At 44.2% G+C, this 21,542-nt stretch overlaps 1 protein-coding gene across 1 annotated transcript; it reads left to right on the forward strand.

Moving 5' to 3' along the window:
• The first annotated feature begins 17,305 nt into the window (after window positions 1-17,305).
• LOC4339094 (TOM1-like protein 6) lies at window positions 17,306-21,542 on the forward strand. Its single transcript, XM_015784006.3, has 9 exons — window positions 17,306-17,525; window positions 18,385-18,463; window positions 18,648-18,746; window positions 19,088-19,201; window positions 19,289-19,437; window positions 19,537-19,618; window positions 19,697-19,782; window positions 20,047-20,277; window positions 20,357-21,542. The coding sequence occupies exons 1-9, from the start codon at window positions 17,386-17,388 to the stop codon at window positions 21,252-21,254; spliced, it is 1,878 nt and encodes a 625-aa protein (XP_015639492.1). The 5' UTR covers window positions 17,306-17,385; the 3' UTR covers window positions 21,255-21,542.

Below are 21,542 nucleotides of genomic sequence, written 5' to 3' on the forward strand. Positions count from 1 at the left end.
CTTGTCACGATTTCCCCCTTTGCAGTATCATGGTGATACTTCGGGGCATGGCGACATGTGTGGAATCGTGTCTTGTGGGTACAGTTGTACACCTCTGGCCAGAGTAAAACTATTCGAATAGCCGTGCCCGCGGTTATGGGCGATCAACCAGATTCACCGTGATTAGTCTCATTCCTAGTTTAGCTTAATGAACTGGTGTAGTTCAGGTGGTTGGTTGGGCCTGTTGCAACGTGGGGTAGCGTTGGACAGTGTTTGGTTAATATTGATTAATTACTACAACTATTTTACTGCCTTCAACTACTGTTTTTAAATGCTAGCTTTATGCAAAAGAACCTCTAGCCTCCTTTGGTTATATCCTGCATCATACCTCCTCTTCCGGTATGACTTGCTGAGTACAGTGGGTAGTACTCAGTCTTGCTCTCTTTTCCCCCACACCAGAGCTGAAGATCTTCCTAGTTGGAGCTGTTTTGTCAAAGTTGGTTTCGTCGCTGCCGTCAAGGATTGCCTGTGGAGTGGAGTCGCCCGCTGCTGAAGTCAAGCTTCCCGGTTTAGCTCGCTTTTATCTTTTCCGCTGCATTTGTAATCTTTTCTATTTTTGTAAGACGTGGATCTGTATGTCAACAATTGTCGTTTGTGTACCCTGGCTGGTCCTGGACAGGGATTTAATGCACATTCAGCTTAGAAATTCTGGTTCGAGAATTTATTAAGGGGGGTAGGTTTGTCACGCCCTGAAGTTTCCCCCCTTTTGCTTGCTTTAAAAATTGGCTAAATAAATCGTCCGAAGAAATTATCTTAATTAACCTAGAGCTAATTCTCTAATTAATAAATGCAAATAATAATCAGAATCGGCATGTGGAATTTTTCTTGGATTCTACATGTCACAATATATTAACAGGATTTTTAGTGGAATTTTCAGAGCCTTGGAAATAATTTTAACCAATTAAAAATCACCAAAGTGCAATTTTTAAATCCCAGGAAAATCCTTTCTTTTCTTTTTCTTTTTCCTGTTTCCTCCTTTTTCCTCTTCTTGGGCCGTCGGCCCAGTCCACCCGTCGCCCGCGCTCGGCCTCCCCTTGTGGGCCGGCCCGTTCCCCTTTCCCCTCCCCGAAGTCCTCCCTCCCTCCCTCTCTCCTTCGGGCGCCGACAGGTGGGGCCCACCTGTCGGTCGTCTTCCTCCTCTAGCCGGTTGGAGCCGAGCCCCAACCGCCGGCGCCCCACCTCCCCACGCCGCCCGCCTTCTCCGTCCCTCTCCGCACCCGCACCTCGCGCCCACGTCGCCGCCTCTTCCCCCGCATCTCCCGGCCCGCGCGCGCGCTCGAGAGGGCGGGATTCGATTTCGAATCCACCTCTCTCACTCTCCCTCCACTCCCCACGTCGCCGGCCAAATCGGCCACCTCCCCGGCCACGTCCGCCCCCTCCCGCACCTATAAATCGCTCCCCGCGTCTTCCTCTCTCGTTTTTCGCACTCGCCGCGCTCTCCCGTGCCTCCTATCGCGCTCGCGCCGCTTGTTGCTAGTGCCGCCGCTTGCCGCCGCCTTCGGCCGCGAGCCGCCGCCGCTAGAGTCGCCGCCGCGCCAAACCGCCGCCGCCGTTAGCTTCGCCGCCGCAAGAGCTTTCCCGGCCGCCGCCTCGCGTCGCCGGAATCCCACCGGAGCACCTCTCCCCTCGCGAGCCGGTGAGTTTTTCCCTCCCCTCCATCTCCGGCCGGCAATTCAAGCCGCCGTGGTCGTCGTCTCCTCTCCTAACGCCTCTCCATCTTCTCCTAGGGTGTCGCCGCCGCCCGTCCGTGCCTCCGCGTCGCCGGTCATCGCCGCTCGTCTCTTCCCACGCCGGTCGCCGCCATCGCCTCGGTGAGGAATCCCCTTTCCTCCTTCCTTTCCTCTCCCCCCGTGAGCGCCGCCGCCCTCCGCGCGTGCGCCGTCGTCTTCGGCTGCCGCCGCCGCCTTCGCGCCGGCCGCCGCCGTCTCCCCGCGCCGCCGGTCACCGCCGGCGGTCGTGCGCCGTCGTCGCCTCGCCATGGCCGGCCGGCTTGAGCCGTGCCGAGCATGTCGCCGCCCACTCCCTCCCCCTTGAGCCACTGCCCGTGGGGCCCGCTTGCCAGCCGCCCCCTCTCCCCCCCTTAGTGCCGCTGATCAGTGGGGCCCGCCTGTCGGCGCCACCCCCTCCCCTCGCTGACGTCAGCCCTGGGCTTTATTGCGCAATAAATTGATTAAGGACTTTTCTTTATTAGTAAAAACACAGTTTATCTTCTAAAATTCATAAGTAATTCATCCGAGCTCCGTTTAAGTCCATTCAAGTCTCAGTAAATCAAGAAAAATGCAAAGAATCCATTAAAAATGGTTTTGTTCCCTGTTTCAGTTGTCTTATAGCCTGTTTTGCTTGTGTGCTTTGTTTGTCGCGTAGGTTTCGGCCGTTTTGTCGATCCACGGTTTCTCGAAGACGTTGCTGAGGTCTCGTCAGTGCGAGAGCAAGGCAAGTCATGAAATACGTTTGATCATATTGTACCCAATTTACAAATATCCCGCATTTCTATTAAATGTTGCATTCTTTTACAATGTAATGTGGGATGGGTCCTATTCCTCAGCCACATATTGTTTACCATATGCCGTTGATAACTTGGGTATCAAAATGACTAGATGTTGGTTTAGGAAATGCTTAGCCATGCTTAGTTCAACTAGCACACAAATGGGGATCACCTTATTACATAGACTTTGTCTATTGGCATAGCTTTAGATTGGTGCCACCGCAATGGTGTTAGTTAATTAAAATACACTGAATGGTGGGCTGTGGGTGCATGGTTTTGCTGGTCGCACCCATGGCAGTTAAGGACCGGTTCACGGGAAACCCTGGGAGACTTACCGTGCTTTCCACAAGCGGGAGTGGGTAACTGCTTGATCTGAAGTATAGCTCGACCCTTTCCTAGGCACCGGTGGCGAGGGTGGGCGTGATGGAGTTGGGTCGGCCGGGGTGTCCGGTTGTCCAGCTGCCGGATTCACCGCGGCGCAAGAGGGGACCGCCCACTGCCTTTTGAGGGGTGGGGGTGAAACCTTAGCGTGGTGTGGATGATTAGGGGAGGGTTATGTGGAGGGTCTTGTCACGATTTCCCCCTTTGCAGTATCATGGTGATACTTCGGGGCATGGCGACATGTGTGGAATCGTGTCTTGTGGGTACAGTTGTACACCTCTGGCCAGAGTAAAACTATTCGAATAGCCGTGCCCGCGGTTATGGGCGATCAACCAGATTCACCGTGATTAGTCTCATTCCTAGTTTAGCTTAATGAACTGGTGTAGTTCAGGTGGTTGGTTGGGCCTGTTGCAACGTGGGGTAGCGTTGGACAGTGTTTGGTTAATATTGATTAATTACTACAACTATTTTACTGCCTTCAACTACTGTTTTTAAATGCTAGCTTTATGCAAAAGAACCTCTAGCCTCCTTTGGTTATATCCTGCATCATACCTCCTCTTCCGGTATGACTTGCTGAGTACAGTGGGTAGTACTCAGTCTTGCTCTCTTTTCCCCCACACCAGAGCTGAAGATCTTCCTAGTTGGAGCTGTTTTGTCAAAGTTGGTTTCGTCGCTGCCGTCAAGGATTGCCTGTGGAGTGGAGTCGCCCGCTGCTGAAGTCAAGCTTCCCGGTTTAGCTCGCTTTTATCTTTTCCGCTGCATTTGTAATCTTTTCTATTTTTGTAAGACGTGGATCTGTATGTCAACAATTGTCGTTTGTGTACCCTGGCTGGTCCTGGACAGGGATTTAATGCACATTCAGCTTAGAAATTCTGGTTCGAGAATTTCTGGGCGTGACAACGCTGGAGTATGCACGATCATTTGTTTGCTCATTAAGAAAAAAGAGACCTATCTAACAAATTTGTGCTCTCTCCGTCCCAAAATAAGTTAAGCTAGGATATACCATAATATATTCTAATACGACGAATATAAATAAAATGATGTTTAAATTCGTTGGGTTAGAACAAGTCATATTTATAGATTAAGCTATTTTGAGACGAGGTAGTATTTAGGATTGATAGGACGAAGAGGTACCTCCATAGGATTGCCAGTGACTCAGTGTTGCTGGTCAGTGGTCACATACTCACATGCATCACGCGGGCACACATGCCGTTGGAGAGACAAATTTGACTTCGGCCGTGTTTAGTTGTTTTGGTAAAAAAAAATTAGCGTATAAGGATACACATTTAAAATACTAAACGTAGACTAATAACAAAACAAATGATGAGAACACAACTAGCTCGGATATAACAATGACTAACTTATGTATTAATAAACCAAAGATGTATATGTTCTATATTAGATTTACTTGTTATATATTTGAACAAACGTTACTACACAATAAGTTTTGTATGTTTTTACTTGCAGAGGTACTTACTTGGGCGAAAGAAAAGAGACCGAGCGTAAGGAATGCATGGATGATTGAAGAATTTGATTGGGGATCAAACCAAGACCTTTTCCAAGTCTTTTTTCATCTCACCACGTCACTTTTGGTCCATAGAAGACAAGAGATAAACCTACACGTTTTGGATTCGGATTCGGGCCTTCTGACAGCATCAACTTCAAACGGACCTAGCCGCTGATCTAGAAAGAATTTTGGGGCCCATGAGTACTTGTTGGAAAGCTTATGGAGTCTACTTTCATATGGTTTTGGTCCTACATCAAAATTCCTACCGAGCTGCCCGGAATATGCAAAACAAGCCACATATATTATCCAGTCCGAATCTGATTTGTGTTTTGTACCTTGTAATTGCGTCGTGGGCTTAGCCCAAGGGGGTGTGCGCCCTAGGGCAACCCTAGACGCCCATAATTATATTTATTCAGTAGACGTCATCGTTTTAAGTCGGGTTTTGCTTAGATTAATCTGTCAAGAACAGTTTAGCCGCTAGATCGGTTTGTGGAACCCCTAATTCGAGTGCTTAATCGCAATCTATCTTATTCTCGCTTGTGTTCTTCGATTCGTATGTTGGGATTAGCCTTCTCGGCGAGGTCAACCGGGTTTCGGCACGGTTGATAACCAGAGGAGACGTGGTGCTGCGATTGCGGGGCTTAGTAACGTATTCATTCAGAAGCCGGATCGAGTTGTGTCGCGACTCCGTCCAAATCAACTGTTTATCGATATCTATCGGAAGATCGGAACCTAACATCCCTCGTCCACAAATGCACTGTAAATGTAAATATCTTTCTCTCTTCGTCAATCTTCTTTGTTTCATGGTCAGGGTTAATAAGCCAGCACGGGTTCGTCGATCCGAACGTGAGAGTGAGAGATGTGTGGCACGTATACATCTATGGAAGCTGAGCAACCAGTGCATTGGCAATCCCTTTCGGAGAAGGAAACAAACATATAGCCCCATAATCCATCAATCTGTCGACGCACGTACGGGCCGGTGTCACCGGCCATCTGTCGGTCGGTCGATCGATTATCAATCAAACGGCGTCCAGACCATTCAATTTGTTGCTACTACTAGTCCTTGCTGGAGACAACAAATTTATCGGTGTACCGCGTATTGTACGCACTGCACGTACGTTTCTGTTCGTGCATATATATATTGTGTGTGTGCTTGCATGCCCATCCGCGTAAGGATCGAGTCGTACTAGTACGTGCGTAGGTTGCTCCGCTTCAAAGCAACCGGTACGATAGCTTTCGCTTCAATGGCGCGCCCTCGTACCAATCGAGCTCTGCTCTCTGCAAGACTGCAAGCAGCAGTACGCAGTATTCAATACCGGTGCTTCAATTCGTAGTATGTGCTGCCTATGTACGGCGGCGAGCATCCGCACAGTTTGTTACACATGCATCGACGTTTGTTGCACGTTGCAAATTACTGATAGGAAATTATATAAGGCGCCGTCCATCCTACAGGAAGATTGTCTGAGATCATGTTATATATTTTTTTGGGTCTGTTAGGACTATATGGTGTGTTTAGTTCACACTAAAATTGAAAGTTTGGTTGAAATTAAAACGATGTGACGGAAAAGTTGAAAGTTTATGTGTGTAGAAAAGTTTTTTTGATGTGATGGAAAAGTTGAAAGTTTGAAGAGAAAATTTGGAACTAAACACGGCGCGGCGATAGTGGGGTTCAATATAGGAGTAGTGTTTTCTTTTTCACAGTTTTATAAATCAGTCTTTTCTTTCCTTTTATTTTTTCCTATCTCCTGACAATGACCTTTTCCGACCTTTTTGCTTGATGTAACTAAAACTCTATTTTCTTCTAATATATTGACATGCAATCTTTTTTACATTTACGAAAAATTAAGGTGCATTCATAACCAACCCGTCCGTACGTGATCGAAGTGTAGCTTGCAAGCAAGGGAGAATATGCAGGATTAATTGCTTTTTCTTTTTGCAATTGTACATAACATGCATATATACGCACATACATCTTTATACATGCAACAACACACTCACACCCTACGAGTATGTCCCCTAACACATGCTCCAAGAGACGGAAATCGACGACACATTCTTGATCTCACTAAATTCCTGTTGAAAGTCCACCTACATGTACGTAATATTCATGGACATCAAAATTTTAATTTTGGTGGGTGTAGTCATACACTCATGATTCCACCACCATTTCATTTGGTGCTTCTCCGCGGGATTAATATGTGATTTAACCACACCTTAATTATTTGCCCTGCAATCTTGTTCATAATTGGTTGTAGTTTTCATAAAGTAAAGTTAGGAATAAGTTATATCACTCTATCTTTTTTTAAAAAAATAATGGAGGAACTAATTGCCACCCCGGTGCAAACGAGCGGGTGTCATGTAGGGTTTACAAAACCGTGCGGTTATCATGGTCACATGTTGTAACCTTCTCAGTTTTTAAAACCATAGTATACCTCGCGGTAACCGCATGGTTTTCACGATAACCGTGTGGTTACCGCTAAATGGTGGGGCAATGATAACCCCACCCAAAACGGTTTGGTGAACCCTAGTTTCATATAACCACAAGCTATCTCACTTCTCCGATCTTCCCATGAGTAGTATAGTACGCGGTGAACTCTTTAAGCATGCTTTATATTGTATATATTTGTATAAATTTTTTAAATAAGACGAATGGTTAAACATGTGTTTAAAAATTAATGGTGTCATCTATTAAAAATACACAGATTATGTGCACATAAAGCTGGTGGCATATAGTACTCCTAATTCACAAGTCACAACGGTGATTTTATAACTCAGAAATTTTCAGGGCCAAGATGGAAAGATATATATGCACATAAAGCAGGTGGCATAGTGCTCATAATTCAGAGGTAATTCAGAGGGTGTTTGGATAGTTCTAGGACTAAAATAGGACTAAAAATTTTAGTCCATACTTGTTTGGATGTAGGGACTAAAGGTCATTAATTACACTGTACAAAGACTATGTTACCTCTAAAGCCCATGCAAAGAGAGCCCATGGCAGCGGGGCAAGAGGTGGAAGAAAAACATTTTAGTCTATATAAGCTTCTTCCATAGGGATTAATGAACTAACATATTTTTAGTCTCTTCTAGTCACCCCTGTCTGGGACTTTAGCATTAAAGTAGGCTAAAGTGGAGGGTCCCTCCAACCAAATAGGCCCTCACAACGGTGAGCATATATAATCCAAATCGGCTGGCTAGGTTGTCGGGCATATATATGGGGCCATGGCATGGAATGATGTGACCGTGAGCTAATAATTAACTTTCAGTTGACCTTGCAATAGGACTTCCCGAGAATTATGTGCCTGGCATGTTGAACGTTGATATCAAACCATGACCACCCGTTTAAGAGCTAGTAGAGCAAATATCTTAAACAGAAGTTGCAACAGGAACAAAACAACGTTGGACTTGCATGTACTATGTACAGAACCTTTACAGCCACACTCGCACTCAAAGCTCGCCTCGGAAGGAACATCGAAAGCAAAAGTATGGAGAGCTCGATCGATCGTGCACCAAACGGATTCCAAAAGGAGAAGCTCTCAATATATAGTGCCAGCAGTGAGCTGCCTTTAACCCTTTCGCTTGCATTGCTTTAGGGCTTATTCGAAACGAAAGAATATAATTTACAGGAGTATTGATAAGAAACAGTTCAATAATCTCTCTAAAATTTTCGTGAAAATCCTTCAAAACCGAACAGTCCCACGAGGGACGTCGCCCTATGCATCCACGACACATGGCGCTGCAGGCTCCATGACGCTTTCTGAGGTCAGACAAACGGTAGCAGCGCTATAGCCAGCTACTAGTAGTACCTAGGAGTAGCTTATTAGCTGCATGGTTCAGGGAGATTTCAGGTGTGTTTAGTTATTTGGGTGTAAAATTTTTGAAAAATACGGACGCACATTTGAAGTATTAAATATAGACTAGTAACAAAACAAATTACAGATTTCGCCTATAAACTGCGAGACGAATTTATCAAGTCTAATTAATCCGTCATTAGCAAATATTTAATGTACGTAGTATCAAATTGTCAAATTATGGCATAATTAGGCAATTTACATGCAAACTGTGCAATTAGTTTTTTTTCCATATTTAATGCTCTATACATGTGTCCAAACATTACATGTATCTAAACATTTGATGTGGCGTCTTTGGCTAAATTTTTTTTATCTAAACAAGACCGAAGGCAACATGTATGGATACCGGAGGATGCCCTGTTAATTTTATCGAAAGGCAAATTAAGGCCTTATTTAGTTCCAAATTTTTTCTTCAAACTTCTAAATTTTTCATCACAACAAAACTTTCCTACACATATAAACTTCCAACTTTTCCATCACATCGTTCTAATTTCAACCAAACTTTTAATTTTGGCGTGAACTAAACACACCCTAAAAGGCCAGTAGCACGCTAGCATCACTCGTCGTCGTCCTCCCATGTGTATATATCTCACTCACTCGGTCACTCGGCTGTCAATTCATGGTCCCCTTTGAGTAGAATTCAGCCATTGCTTGCATGCTGTACTGGACCCTACCCCGGCCGGGTTGTTGGTGCCTCGCTGGTGGCCTCTCTTCCTCCTTCTTCTTCTTCTTCCCCTTCTTGGCTAAGATTGATTGCTTAAGCTTGCAGTGATGAAACGAGACAGCCATAACTCCGGCTAGCTAGTGCGTATATATGTAGCCGTAGCAGTACAGTAGTTACTACTACCTAGAAGCACAGCAGAGCGGCTAACCGGTCTCCTTAATTAGTCTTCAAAGCCTTGTGTGATTACAGGTAGGAGGAGGAGGATGAGATGAGTAAGTAGTAGGAGAGGTATAAAGCCGGCCTTGATTGACACGGCGCCGTCGGCTAGTAGCTTGCTCCATGTCGCCGGCTATGTCGTCATTGTTGAGGATGGCGAGGCGCGCGAGGTGGAGAAGCAGGGCACGTGCATTCCTAGAGCTTCCGTCCAGCTCCCCGGCGGGCTAGCTAGCTCACTCCGCCGCCGCCGCCGCCGCCGCCGGCGCGCGCACGGCTGGCTGGCTCCGGCCGGCTGAGATGCATGCACGGATGCATGTGCCCTTCTTCTCCACCGTGCACGCCTCGCCTGCAGCAAGGAGACCTCGAGCACATGGGCTAGCTCAGCACTGCATGGGATTGAGTCCCTGATCACTAAGGTAGCAAGAGCTGCCAGCTGCAGCTTTGCATGGCCGTTTCGCAAATTTTCCAAGATTGCAACCTCCGGCCACGGTTTTTTTTTTGGGGAGAAGAAGACAGGCAGGGGCATGCAGATATGTGCAGGTATGTTGGTCATACTATACTGGATTGATGGCCATGCCATTCTCATCGTTTCGATCTTCCCTTGTGTTTTCTATTTCGAAAGATTGATGATTCTATGCCATGATTAATCAAGTTCTCTTGACCTATATATATCTACAGGCATCTTAATTTGGTAGAGTTAGAGAACCTCATTTGCAGTACTGTGAGCCTTCAACTAGTACATGGCTACATGTACGCACATAATAGGATTTTGGATCTTTAATTTTCGAAAGCAAATTAATTAATTAATACTATTTGTTTTGCCTTCGATTAGTTGAGCGCGGTCAATAAGGATGATGAATGTGTGTTATTCTTACATCGTCCCTCTACTTAACTTCAGACAAATTTTTTGCATTACAAAAAAACTATAATAAAGCAAAATTACAAAGCGTAAGCTAAATATAAGCTAGTTAAATTGTTGTGTACAACGCTTGGAGTACACCTTTTCAAATTATACTTTATGCAATATATGTCCTCGACACATGTATGTACACAAACTTCTGAATTTGGACCTGGCAGATGGATGTGAGTAATTAATCTAATAAGTTGTTTGCATTGGGGTTCTCTTTTGGCTTGTTCAGTCGCCAGATGAGTAGCATCGCTGAAATGCATATGCGAGCTAGAGCTTCTGCACTTGCTGAGATAGCTAGAAATGACAAGTTCCTTGGACACACGCCTTTTGACCGTACGCATGCAATAATGCGTAAGCTAACTACAAGTAGTAAATCTTTCTTATGATGCTCTCTCGTCTTTCTCTGGTGAAAAGCACAAAGAACGTGTCTGGCACTGAAGATGTATGCATGATTGTGCGAAACCAGAAGAGCAACACCAATACACTATACTCCTATATACTACTAGCTGACAGTGGTATTTAAAAGCACGGCGCATATATATACACCAAAAGAGCGTTTTAACGTTGATACCTTCAACTACTGATTGTAAATTTGTAACACTATAGTGGTAAGATCTAAAGTTAATAGTAGGTGATATTTATTGGTATTTAAAATATTTCATTCTAAATTTAGCAAGCGTACCAGTGTTACTTAATGTTGACCATTTGTTTATTGTGATGACATGTTAAAGAGAGTTTCTAGATTTAATAAGACGCTAGCTTGAAGTTTTTGAAAATTTAAGTCACCTTTTCTAACCATTGAATCAATGGTAATTCTACGGCTCTCGCCATCCCCCTACTTATTGATTACCACTCTCCAATGCTTCTACAATGAAATATCTCACATACAAAAAATCTACAAAATTACATGAAATAAGTTTGTAGCTCATAAAAATTATAAACTTGCATGCAAAAAAATCGAGCTTAGATAAAAATAAAATTAAAACCACATATATAACAACAAAAATGAAGTAACAATGAACTAAAATTGCATGTTACATTTTAGGCTTTGCAATGTGCAATTCTAGGTGAGTGAAAATTTATAATTCCACGCTTGAATCCGAGCAAAATTCCCATGAAAAAAAAATGATGTGTACCACTTTACCATCACACATTTCAATTATAATTATACCTTATATAAGTGCTATTATTAATGTTATCAAAATGTAATATACATATAAAGTACTCCCTCTGTCCTAAATTATAGGGCACCCTTATTTAACTAATAATCATACTAAGATATCTATGCTAAGTATTATGCATGTTATATCACTAGATTTATATTTTAAACTAACTTAGAATGGGATATGACATTTTCTAGTACAATAAATCTAAACAAGGGCATGTTCAAATTTATTGTACTAAGAAACGTCACATTCTATCATAGATTGTTTTTTTATGGGATAGAGGGAGTATATACATGTTTGCACAACTAGCATATTAATTCCCCATGCGTTTGCAACCGAATTTTAATTAAAAGAATATCATTAACCCGATATACTATTTTTAATTGCTAGATTTTTTTTACTGACATGTGAATCCTTTAGTCATACTGTTATTTTACCTTCTCACAAAAAGTAAAGAGTTGATGGGGATGGTTTACATGAAGGCCCTCTAGCCTCACCTATTTATTTTCCTCTTAACAAAATAGGAAGTTGGTCGGAGTGGTGGCAGAACCACCGCCACTACTCATGGACCACACTCTCCAATAAATATTCAACGTTTAGGGTAAGTTTGATCAATTTTAGATTTCTATCATTAATTTGTATTGAAACACATACAACACGCATGAAATAACCAATGACCAAAACTTAAAAAAAAATCTGAGATCAAATCTTGTTCTAAGTTAACCTCACGTATTCGTGAGTCGTGACCCTAGCTAAGGGAGTAGATAGAGTAATTCCTCCATAAAAAAAACCAACCTCATGTTAGAATGTGAATTCTAGCATAACGAGTTTACAGATAAAGTATGTTGAGTTCGTTGTACTACTTCTATATTTTAATGTATGACGCCGTTAACTTTTTATTCAACATTTGACCATTCGTCTTATTAAAAAATTTATGTAATTATCATTTCTTTTATTGTCACTTCATTATTAAATGTTCTTTAAGCATGACATAAATATTTTCATATTTACAAAAAAAATTGAATAAAATGAATAGTCAAACATTGGTTAAAAAGTTAACCGCGTCATACATTAAAATACGGAGGGAGTATTTGATAGAGTTATTTTTTTCCGGAGGGAGTACATACGCGTACCGAACGACGTACGTACGTCTCTGCTGCGTGCCGGCCGATGCTAGACATGAACACATGCGCTTGCTCTGCCCGCGCGATGCAGCGCTCTGCTGGCGCACACGTACTGCACATGTCACGCACTCGCGTCAGCTCGCGATCTTGTCGTAGTAGAAAAAAGAAGGACAAGAAAACCGTACATACTGTAGTTACGTACGTGCGCTCCGGCCGTATACAGTGCGATCGACGTACTATGGCTTTCACGACGATGACACTGCAACTGTGCGATTAATACATTTCGGGTAGACATGGATGGATGGATCTCGGCGCCCCTGCTTGATTTTGATTATTACTCCATTTTTTTTCTCTCAAACAGTAAAAGGAGTAACGGGTAAAAAAGATCCACCCGTCGCCCGCCGGCCACGCGCTCCTCGATCCGGAGGCCTCCGGCGGTGGACTCCAGTCACCGGTCGTCGGACAGGGAAGCGCTCGTCTTATGTTAGAGAGGGAGAGCGAGGAGAGGAAGATTAGGGAGGGGAGTATTGAGAGCTTTACGTTTGATGTGTAGTCAGGAGGCTGCGAAAATTCATATGCAGATCTCTTAATAGAATGTTAAAAAAAAAATCTCTTAATAGACCTGCCTATAAAAAATAATATTGTTTTGCAGATGGATCTATCAAAAAAAATTCACTAATGGACCTTTACCGAGAAAAGGATACATTTTTTACTTGCAGATTTTTATAAGGAAAAAGTACGAATTACACCCTCAAACTATCGCGGTCGTTCGAATTACCCCCCTGAACCACAAAGCTGGACATTCTTCACTCCCAACTATGCAAACCGGACGAATTACCCCCCTTAACTTAATCCGCGGTAGTTTTGGTCTACGTGGCGTACGCGTGGCAGTCCAATTAGCATTCTATTTATTAAAAAACTGTAGGACCCACATGTCTTCCTCTCTCTCACTCTTCCTCTCTCTTCTCTCTCTCACTCTCTGTCTCTCTTCCCCCTCTCTCTCACTCACAGGTCGGCGGCGGCGGGGGACACGGAGCGGCGGCGGCGGCGGCAGTGGGTGACGCGGAGGCGGCGGCGGGGGATGAGGAGGAGGACGACGAGGATGTTGACGAAGGAGTGGTGGACGACGATGAGGACGACGCTCAGGCTGCGGCGGCGGCCATGGCGGAGAGGCGGTCATACCTCCTCCTCCCCTCCTCCCTCTCTCTCTCTCTCTCTCTCTCTCTCAGGCACAAAGCGCGCACGGCGGTCGGCGTGCGGGCGGCGGCGGCGCGCGTGGAACGGACGGGCCGACGACGAGCACGAACTTCCCCTTGAACGCGCCGGCTGAACGGTAGTCGGCGGAGTGGACGACCTTCCCGGGGAACGTGTCCATCCCGGCCACCACCCTCTCGTCGTTTTCGCCCGCGGCGGCGACGAGGTGCCTCGCCGCGTACCGCTCCGTGCGTCCCGTGGCGAGGTCGACGGCGTCGACGAGCCACCGCGCGCGGCCAGCGTCGTAGCGCGCCGAGCGGACCTCGCGGCGGAGGCGGGTGCGGGGGAGGTAGTCGGGCGCGCTGGCGGCGGTGCTAGCGCTGGTCCGCTTCAACGAGGACGTGCTCGTCGGGCCGGTGCTGATGGGGCGCGCCGTCGGCGCGCTGGTCGCGTCCGCGTCCGCCTCGCCGGCGCCGCTGCGCGCGCTGAATGGGCTCGTGGCCGCCATCCGCAGCCCGCTCGGCATCGGTTTCGACCTGAACGTGCCGCCGGAGACGTTCGGCCACTACTGCGCCGTGCTCCAGTCCGAGATGCTCTGCCTGGAGCTGGAGCCGACGCCTTCTCCTTTCCCTGCTCCGGCGGCAAGGTCGCATTGCTTCCTGTCCGAGGACGACACAAGCAGCAGCAGCACTCAGCATCAGTTAGCTGCGTGAACAGTCGGTGATCTGATGCAGAAGCAGGGTGCAGGGATTGCTTCCAAGCAAGCAGGTGAAACAGAGCTGGAGTAATATTAAAGGCATGTTCAGGTCGAAGCCGACGCAGACGCGCGCGGCGAGTTCCCTCGGCTCGTCTCCCTGCTCTGCTCCACCGACCCCACATCCGCGCTTGCGGCGCGTGCGGCAGCACGCAGTAGCGCTCCAGGACGAGGCTCGTCACCCGCCGCCGCCGACCTGTGTGAGAGAGAGGAAAAGTGAGAGAGAGTGAGAGAGAGAAGAGAGAGAAAGTGTGTGAGAGAGAGAGGAAGACAGGTGGGTCCCATATTTTTTTATAAATAGAATACTGATTGGACTGTAACGCGTACGCCACGTAGACCAAAACCACCGCGGATTGGATCGAGGGGGGTAATTCGTCCGGTTTATATAGTTGGGGGGTGAAGAATGTCCGTTTTTGTGGTTATGGGGGTAATTCGGACGACCACAATAGTTTAGAGGTGTAATTCGTACTTTTTCCTTTTTTTAAAGCTCCCCGTAGAAATTTGAAGGATCGTATGTAAAAATTATCTTTTAAAGTAGAGTGGAGTCTTATTAAGGTTGTATTCTTTCGTTGGCTTTTCCAGCTCAACTCTTTTTTTTTTTTGCGTATACTTCCCAAACTAATAAAAGATACATTTTTTTCAAAAAAAAAATATACGAAAGTTATTTTAAAAATTATATTAATTTATTTTTCAAAAGAATAGCTAATACTGGCCTGTTTAGATCTATTTGTAATGGCAAATAGCAAAAGTTTTGGTGGTAAAAGATTTGGTATGGAGTTGGTGTTTAGATGCATCCTAAAGTTTTTCTTTTTAGCACTTTTTGGTGGAGATAGAGAGCATGCGCGCGTGGTCTTGGAGCACTTTTTGGCACAATTTGCTACCCTGGGCTAGCAAATGGTAAATACCAAATTACCAACTTTTGCTACTAGTGTTATCCAAAATGGCAAAAAGTGTTTCAAAATGGTAAAACTTTTACCATTTTGAAGGATCTAAACAGGCCCTCAACTAATTATGTGCTAATGAGTTGTTCCGTTTTATATGCTACAGAGATTAGTTCCCACCCAGGAGATGCTGTCCTTGATCATGACTGACCTGGAAAGTGCGATCGGAAGTAGAACACGATGCATATTTTTCATATATCGTTCGTTCAGCTTTGGCGGCGAGACACGGCACAGGTGGAAAATACATGTCCGGATCGATGACGTGGACCCATGCATCTAGCTCGTGTAAATTTCGCTTTCTTACTCGCGACTCGCGAGACTCGCATTTTCAAGTCAACGTTTTTGTTCTCTTCTCCCATGCGCCTCGTTCTCCTCACCAAGCAACCAACGGGGACAAGCCGCCAATCCGATTTGATTATTTATTGGATTAGTCAAATATGCGATAGTAGTTTACTAGTAGTTATTAGTTAAATTGATAATCAGTTGGAAAGGATAAGGCGTGACGGCAGATGCTTCGCGCCATTTTTCAAAAGTAAAACTTTAGGAAGCTACGAGTTCAATCATACTACTGACTACCATTTTTTTTTAAAAAATACTAACTACCATGCATTTCATTTTGTTTTTCTTTAATATTTCTATCTAAATTTTTAAACCTACAATAACTTATTTTTATTCTTTTTTCTTGTGTTGCTGGGTCACAGTTTTGGCCTAGACACGCAACATGATAAGCAAAAATCGTTCTATACGTGTAGTTCTTAATTTAACTGTTACGACGCTTTGGTTTCCAGTTATGTGGAATTTAATCTCTTTATGTTATACTTATAGTATGATCAAAGCTAAAAAGCCTCGTTGATTAGCGGCGATGGGACATGAATACTTGGCGAATCCTTCTAGCTGGCCCTTGCTGTCGGAAAGCTCGAAAGGTCTGGTTACGTGCCGCCCAAATAGATTAAGGCCAGAATAAGTTTCCCTTTCTTTATATTACTATGTAATAAATAATAATGATGCGTATACAGTACAGGTACGTGCAAACGTAAGGAGGTTAGGGATATATATAAGGGGATTATTTCCATGGACGAAATTAATCTATTTTGCTACAAAAAATGGCTTTGTGGAAAAACTGAAAATTAATGATAAACTTCAAAACTATATTTATTTAATCTAAAACTTGAAAACCATTTGCATAAAGCTAAACTCCCTTTTAACCATAAGAATGTTAAATAAAAAAATTATAATGTCATGGTATTATATAATTCCTTTGTTCAATCATAAGCACATATTTCCTCTGTCCCATAAAAAAACAAATCTAAAATAGGATGTGACATATATCTAGCACTATAATTTGGACAGAGATATGTCCAGATTTATAATATTAGAACGTATCACATCCAGTACTAGATTGATTTTTTACGGGACGGAGTGAGTATATGGTTATCCTCTTTTACGTTGAATAATTATAATGATTTTTAAATAATTACTCCATTTGAGGGTGTAAACAAAATAATTTGATATTATAATGCTTAAAAATAAATATAAAGAAAAATCATATGTAGAAAGTTTTTATTAAAAATACATATTATTATTTAAAAGCTCGAGAAACGTGTATACTATTATTCCATGCCCTTCTTCTGTAATAAATAAAACCATAAAAAGATCAACAATAACACATTTTTTCTATTGTTCATCATCTGAAACAATCTAGACGTCTCCTCCTTCCAAAAATGACAAAATCAGCCTCTGCGAGACAAGCCGAGAAAACAGGATTTGCAACTTGCAAGTACGACTACTAAACTGTCGTCAATGGATAGATAAACCCCTTGGACCAAAACCGCTTAAACCCAAAACAATCCACACAACACCATCCCCCGATTCCTCCCCCCTACCGTCTAAACATGGCCCGCCGCCAGGTGGGCCCCGGCCCCACCCGTCATCCACCTGATTGCCAATAATCCGATGTGCATTAAACGCACCAGAACCGAACGAACCAATCCCGTCTCCTCCTCGCTTTGCTCCTCGCGATTCCGGAGTCCACCTGCCCTCCTCGTAAAAGGAAGGCGAAAAATCGAAGAATTTCTCGAGCTCCGTATCGCGTACGACACCCGAGCCGAACCCCCCAACCCGAGGCGGCGGCGGCTGCGGCGGCGGAGGCGAGCGGGATGTACCCGGTGGTGACGGGGCCGCCGCCGGCGAGGCTGCCGGCGTCGACGCGGGTGGACAAGGCGACGAGCCACCTGCTGCAGGGCCCCGACTGGGCCATCAACCTCGAGATATGCGACACCCTCAACGCCGACCGCTGGTGACCGATCGCTCGCTCGCTCGCTCGCCTCCTCCTCCTTCCCCCCTCTCCTCTCCTCTCGCCGTGCTAGCTCGCGCCGCCGCCGCCGCCGTGGTTTGTGCGGGGATGGATTGTTGTGCTGCGGGGGCTTGGAGCTGAGCTTTTGCGGTGGGGAACGGGGAATTTTGTCTGTTTAGCTTTTCTGATTTCTGTCGCGGCTCTGCTGTCCTCGTCGAAATTGGTTTTAGGAGGGAGCGTTGACTCGATTGGTTCGGCGTGTGCTGGTCAATGTTTCGATCGATTTCGCGCTGTTGCTACCTGATTGAGGTTAAATTGAGATGGATTTTGGGAAGTAGCCTCCAGTATGTAGCCATGGATTGTTTTCCGCCTCCGGTAGCGATTACATATTATGAGAACTAGAAGGGGGTGTAAGGCGCCAACCGGACGACTTTTGCATGTTAACCTCAGCTTAGGGTGGCATGTCCGTATGTTTCAGTTAACTTTTAGCCAGTCAAGGAATCGTGATTTGAGATCAGATGTAGTTATGTCTTAGCTCCCATTGAGACATCTCGATTGATTATGACAGAATTTCTGGAGGGTTATAGTACATGGTTTATTTTTCAAAAGGGTACAAGGTACTTGCACCAATGTCCCTAAAAATATGGATTGATGTAGTTTTAGTGGTTACTGGTTAGTTTAAGTGCATATGCTTGCAATTTTCGTCAATGAAAAAGAAAAGGTGTGAAGGTAGTTTACTATTTTCTATCAAAGTTGTTGTTCATGGTAAAAACGCATTTGATGCTCCCTGTCAGATATTGTTTAACTATGTTGAATTTGGACAATGATTAGTGATTACTAAAGTATTTCCACTTTGAATCAGGCAAACAAAGGATGTGGTAAAAGCTGTGAAGAAGCGGTTGCAACATAAAGATCCAAGAGTTCAGTTTTTCACTTTGACGGTATGTGGATGTTTTTTGACAAACGTCAATTTGTTCGATTGAATGAACATTTACACATATATTGTTTTATTTATCTGCTCCTGACTATCCACATGGTAAGGGAGCATATCAAATTATTCTTCTATCAACACTACTTCATGATTATGATTTTTCTTGTCTGACGTTGGCTGCAAAATCTTTTCAGTTGTTGGAGACAATGATGAAGAACTGTGGTGAATATGTCCATTTTGAAGTTGTTGAACAACATATTTTGCAAGAAATGGTTAGAATTGTCCAGAAGAAGGTAATCTCCCTGCTTTGGTTATAGCCACTACTCTCGTTACTGCTCTCATGTTGTTTTAATTAGCAAAGAAAAGTAAAAGTACTTTTTTTTTTGGCACTAGGCCTGTTTGGATACTGGGAACTTGTATCTAAATCCTTAGGAATTTGAACTAAATAAACAGTCTAAAAAGAAGTTACCTCACCCAAACAGTGGAAGTTCTTTCTGTGTTAAGAATTTATGGAAGCTTTAATTTCTGAATTTTAATTGAGTAACCAGTAAGATTGAGGTGTATATAATTGTGTCAGGATATTTAGAATGATGCTGTTTTTCTGAGAATATTCATTTTCTGAATGTCCATGCAGCATGATACTCAAGTGAGGGATAAAGTATTGATACTTCTGGACTCATGGCAAGAAGCATTTGGTGGACCTGGAGGCAAATATCCACAGTATTACTGGTCATACATTGAACTTAAGGTATGCATCAACCTTTTAGTTTACTTATAATCTACTTAGGACATAAATCTCATTTACCATAATAGCTGATGTCAAAATCTGTTACAGAGGTCAGGAATAATGTTTCCCAGGCGCCCTGTAGATGCTCCTCCAATATTTACTCCCCCTGCAACACATCATACTCAGTCTTATGGTTCACCTACATATCCTGCTGGAAGTCTAAATGAGAGAATGACATCCGATGTTGAAACTCTGAGGTTGCATTACAATCTACTACTTATTAGCTCTTCTCATTCCAGCTGTCCTTTTTGTTATCTTACTTTATGATTATAACCTTTTATTGCTTTTGTCATCAGTTTAGGGGACTTAAATAATATTAGAGATACAACAGAACTTCTGTGTGATATGGTGAATGCTTTGAATCCTTCTGATCGCATGGTAGGGTGAAATTCTCAACACAAAACTAGTTTTGTTGAAGTTCACGCAAATGATCTATTAACATTTTGGTGACCCCAGGCTGTTAAAGATGAAATTATTTCAGAGCTTGTCACCCAATGCCGATCAAATCAACAAAAGCTCATGCGATTTGTCAGTTCCACAGGGTAAGCTCGTTGGATTTCTAGTTTGTGTTCCTTCCTGCTTATGAATAATGTCAAAAAAGGTCTGAAGACTCGGTCTCTCAAACTGTACAAAGATATAATTCCTTTTTCCAATCACCACTTGGTGTTTCCCTGAAGTGACTTCAAAGTTTGCTGTTTTTCACTAGCACATGCATAAGCATTCTGCTAATTTTATGCCATATAATTGGTGCTATAATCCAGACTGCAGAAATTAATATCTATGTTTTTGTGGTTTCTGTTGTTTAGAAATGAGGAGCTACTGAAGCAAGGCCTAGAAATCAATGATCACTTACAGAGCGTACTTGCAAAACATGATGCCATTGCTTCTGGAGCTCCTTTGCCGGTCGAAACACCAAGGAAAGACGAGATACCCAGAGAAGATCCAAAAATAAAGCCATCTGCACCTCCGATTGCACCTCCATCCGCACCTCCAGTTGAAGAGGATGAAGATGACGAGTTCGCTCAGATAGCAAGAAGGTACTTAAAAGTATCCTTTAACAGGCAATCTATTCATTCATTATCAGAAATTTAGTCTTAATGCTTTTTATATCTGCAGAAAAAACAAATCTGTGATAAGTAGTGATGAGGCATCATCCAGTGCTGGTGATCAGGCCCTTGTACCCGTTGACCCAGTAACTTCTGAAGCCTCATCTTCTGTTGCAAGCAATGCAGTGGTGCCTGTTGACTCGTCTCCTGCCAGTGGTACTCGGACAAGAGAGCAGGACATGATCGACCTTCTAAGCCTCACCCTGTACAGCCCCCCTGAAGCATCTACAGATTCTTCTTCACAGACCCAAAATGGCACGCAGCAGTCTGTCACGTCAAATGGGCCAGAATTACCACCAAACTATCAGCCTGCTGCATCAAATGGATCACATTACTCTTCTAACCAGCAGGCATATCCAACGAATCAAGCTTACACCCCATACAACAATTATGTTGTACCTTGGGCCCAAGCTGGACAGGGCACACAGGCTGGAGGAGCATATCAAACTCAGCCCATGCAACAATATGGATCTAGCTACCCAGCACCACCATGGGCGATGCCAGCAAGTGTCAACTCAACCAATCCTTTTCAGCCTGCAACATACCAGATGCAGAACCCTCCTGTTGCTTCTGTTGCCCCCACAAATACCTATCCAGCTCCTTCATCGCCGTATGCTGCTCCGCCAAGGCAACAAGTGCCATCTCCTGCAACCAAACCGATGCAACAGTACAACTCCTTTGTTTCTCAAACAAGAAGTGGTCCGGCAATGGCTCAAGATGTTAGAATGAATGGTAATCCACGGCCATCAGAAACTACAGCGGCTGCGGCCAAACCATACTACATGCCAGACAATTTGTTTGGTGATTTGATTGATGTGAAGAGTTATGGTGGAGGCAAGATGAGTAGAACGGCGAGCATGCCTAGTCCAAATGGCAGTGGCCAACCTTTGCTGGGTGGGAAGAAATAGTTCTAGAGTTCCAAGCTAGCTACTACGGTTGTTCCACACGTGTCTATATTTGCTGTTGTATATCTGTTAAGGTTTCGCGTTGGTTACATTTGTTAATTTCGTGGTTGCCGCTTGTATTTTAAAAGAGTAGAGCATCATTGCTTGTAAATGATCGATGACATTCATCCGAGGGTGGCTTCTTGCTCGTTTAACTTCACCGCTTTGGTTTGTGAAGTATGTGTATATAATATTCAGCTGATGTGCAGACATTCTCTCATATATTGCCAAGCTGAAACAACTTTTGCACAA

This window comes from Oryza sativa, chromosome 5 (assembly GCF_034140825.1).
Source record: "Oryza sativa Japonica Group chromosome 5, ASM3414082v1".
Taxonomy (NCBI): Eukaryota; Viridiplantae; Streptophyta; class Magnoliopsida; order Poales; family Poaceae; genus Oryza; species Oryza sativa.

What these genes read in the sequence shown, in the direction of transcription:
- LOC4339094 (XM_015784006.3), top strand. Translation starts at nt 17,386, where the DNA reads ATGTACCCGGTGGTGACGGGGCCGCCGCCGGCGAGGCTGCCGGCGTCG. An exon ending in TTAGAATTGTCCAGAAGAAG is followed by an intron (nt 18,747 to 19,087) that starts GTAATCTCCCTG and finishes ATGTCCATGCAG; the next exon opens with CATGATACTCAAGTGAGGGA. An exon ending in TCCGATGTTGAAACTCTGAG is followed by an intron (nt 19,438 to 19,536) that starts GTTGCATTACAA and finishes TTTTGTCATCAG; the next exon opens with TTTAGGGGACTTAAATAATA.